Here is a 2491-nt window from a genome sequence, read left to right as displayed (position 1 = left end):
TACAGGGGAAGGATCACTTCCCTGCTCCTGCTGGCCACACTGTTCTTGATGCAGGCCAGGATGCCATTGGCCTTCTTGGCCACCTGGGCACACTGCTGGCTCATGTTCAGCCTCCTGTCGATCAGCACCCCCAGGTCCCTTTCTGCCTGGCTGCTCTCCAGCCACTCTGTGCCCAGCCTGTAGCGCTGCTCAGTAAGAAAAAAGTAACATATATACTGTATTTAGTCTCTTTTCTGTAGTTTTGAAATGCACATGAATTACTGAAAATAGAGCCATTATCATTTTGCATTATTTTATTTCTTCTAGAATTCCCATATGACCTAGTTTATTGAAGCAACTAACACCAAGCCAAATAGATTTCAGTATGTTGACAAAGGAATGCAGACCATTCACACTAAGTTTGTATAATATGACCATTGATTTCTACTGCATATTTCCTGAACTCACCTGATTCCACACGAAGAGGACCTCTGTAGGCAAGAGTTAGAAACCCTTCACTGGATAGATACAGGGTTTTGTCCAATTCCACCAGCCTCACCGATGTCAGATTTTCTATTTCACATCCAGCAGCTGTTTTGCCATCAATTTTACCACAATCTGGCATGGATCCACAAATGTTTAGCTAAAAGTTTTGAAAACATGTGGATGTACACAATATTAACTGCAGAAATTAGATTCACATAGCCATTTCTATATCAGTAAAACTTGTTTGTCAATAACTTTTTCAAACAACACAGTTGTCTTGCAGACTGGAAATGACAGACATTTCAACTATAATACAGTAACAATATTCTCAATTTTCAGCTTATGGGGTCCACAAATTCTCCCCACTAGAAGTGCAGGATGTGGCTCAGCAAGTTTATTCTCGGACTAAGAAAGATACTACTATGGCAGTATTTGTGACAGCCTAGGACTGCTGATATATGCAGATTGCATTAAAAACACTGATATGGACAGATTAAATCCCTTTCTAGGTTTCCCCTATCAATTTCTTCAGCATCAACAGATAAATTGGCAACAGAGTCCATAAGGGCAAAATTCTGCATAGCCTGAAAAGCATGGCTACCTTTTGTTTGCTAAGAACCAGAAGTTCAATGCTTTTAAGACCATCTGAGATGAATGGAATTATCTTCCATTCCTGCCCTCAAGCACAGTGCTTTCTTGCCAACTCATGTTTCATAAAAGGACTGAGTCACAGCTCCACTTGCTATTAAGCAAGACCAAAAAAATGCAAAACTAGCATCCATAAGCAACAGACTGTACAGTCAAAATCCTTACCAAGAAATTCTTCCCACTGCCAGTAGCCACATAGCCCTTTTCAGAAGCTAACGGCTGCAGATTGAACAAAAAGCCAGTGTTTGGATCTCGCACAGTGCAGGACTGGAAAAAAAAAATTACAACAGAATTATTTTCTCCTTCTGCATTTCTTTTGTTAAAGTTTTACCTCTAACTTTTTTCGAGAACCAAAGCAGTGATTTACACATATTCCTAGCCTGCATAGCAATCAGCAACTTAATTTGGTCAATCCAGATACAGCTTGGGCAGTAGCAACACTTCATTCAATTCCTTTGCACATTTATTCAGTTCTTTTTGTTCACTGACATCAGCCACATACCATCATATTAATGTGGAATTTAACAGATCTATCAGGTTAGCTAAGAGAAAGAAAATTTTAACTGAGTGTTGTTTCCACACTAATGTGTTTATGTTGAGAAGTGTAAAGCAGAATCAACTGGGTAGTTTAGCATGAAAAAACAAAAGTCTCCTTTGCTGATCTGTACAAAACAAGGACAATAAATACATACACCCTTACACAAAGACTCAGTTTGACTAGTAAGACTGTAAGGGAATGGAACATTCAGTGCTAGAGCAGGTAAACTGTTCTCAAGAGAAAGCACATGAATACTTTGGTCAGAGGTTACACATTTCAGGAATGCTTCAAAAAGAAAGCAAGAAGGTATCACAAGACTCAATCATGACCTAAGACTTCATTGTAGTCAGTTTTCTTCAAAAGTCATTTAAAAATAATAATCAGGAGTGTTAGAAGCAAATAGGACATTGAGACTACAAATACCATTTACGTTCTTCCTTTCTCACCTGTGAATCATCTTTTGTTTCCCTGATTGGACAAGCAGCCTCAGTTTCCCATATAAAAGTGGCCACACAATCCAGAATAGCGATAAACCGTGGGCTGCTACTCTGGAAATAGATTGCAGAGAGAAGACCAGAATAAGTGCAACAGCCAACATGTTCTCATGTTTGAGACACCACTCCGGAACCATCAGATTCTTCTAAAAGACTTCACTACAAATGCACACAATTCCCACCCTGCTTCCCTCGCCCCTATTTATTTTGAAGCAAGTTCATAACCACTCAAAGTCACAGATTTTTCACCCCACCTCTTGGTCTAAACAACAGGTGAGTAAGGGGAGTAAGAACTGCAGATTCACAAAACCAGGAAGAGCAAGTCTAATGATCCTCTCAGTCTAAA

General features: G+C 39.6%; 1 protein-coding gene across 1 annotated transcript in view; it reads right to left on the bottom strand.

The window, feature by feature from the left end:
• The window catches only part of LOC114073085 (cation-independent mannose-6-phosphate receptor-like), a gene marked incomplete at its 3' end in the record, with an annotated part of 8168 nt that extends 5949 nt beyond the window's left edge, over positions 1-2219 (bottom strand). The window contains exons 1-3 of the mRNA XM_027910876.1: positions 2098-2219; positions 1279-1380; positions 448-622 (exon numbers count right to left, since the gene is read on the bottom strand). Of these exons, the coding sequence (XP_027766677.1) occupies positions 448-604 (157 nt within the window). The remainder of the gene's footprint in view (positions 1-447; positions 623-1278; positions 1381-2097) is intronic.
• Positions 2220-2491: the final 272 nt, after the last annotated feature.

This window comes from Empidonax traillii, unplaced genomic scaffold (genome assembly GCF_003031625.1).
Source record: "Empidonax traillii isolate 1590-97213 ecotype Southwest subspecies unplaced genomic scaffold, ASM303162v1 scaffold5271:size8687, whole genome shotgun sequence".
NCBI lineage: Eukaryota > Metazoa > Chordata > Aves > Passeriformes > Tyrannidae > Empidonax > Empidonax traillii.
This window is presented reverse-complemented; position numbering and strand designations above follow the sequence as displayed.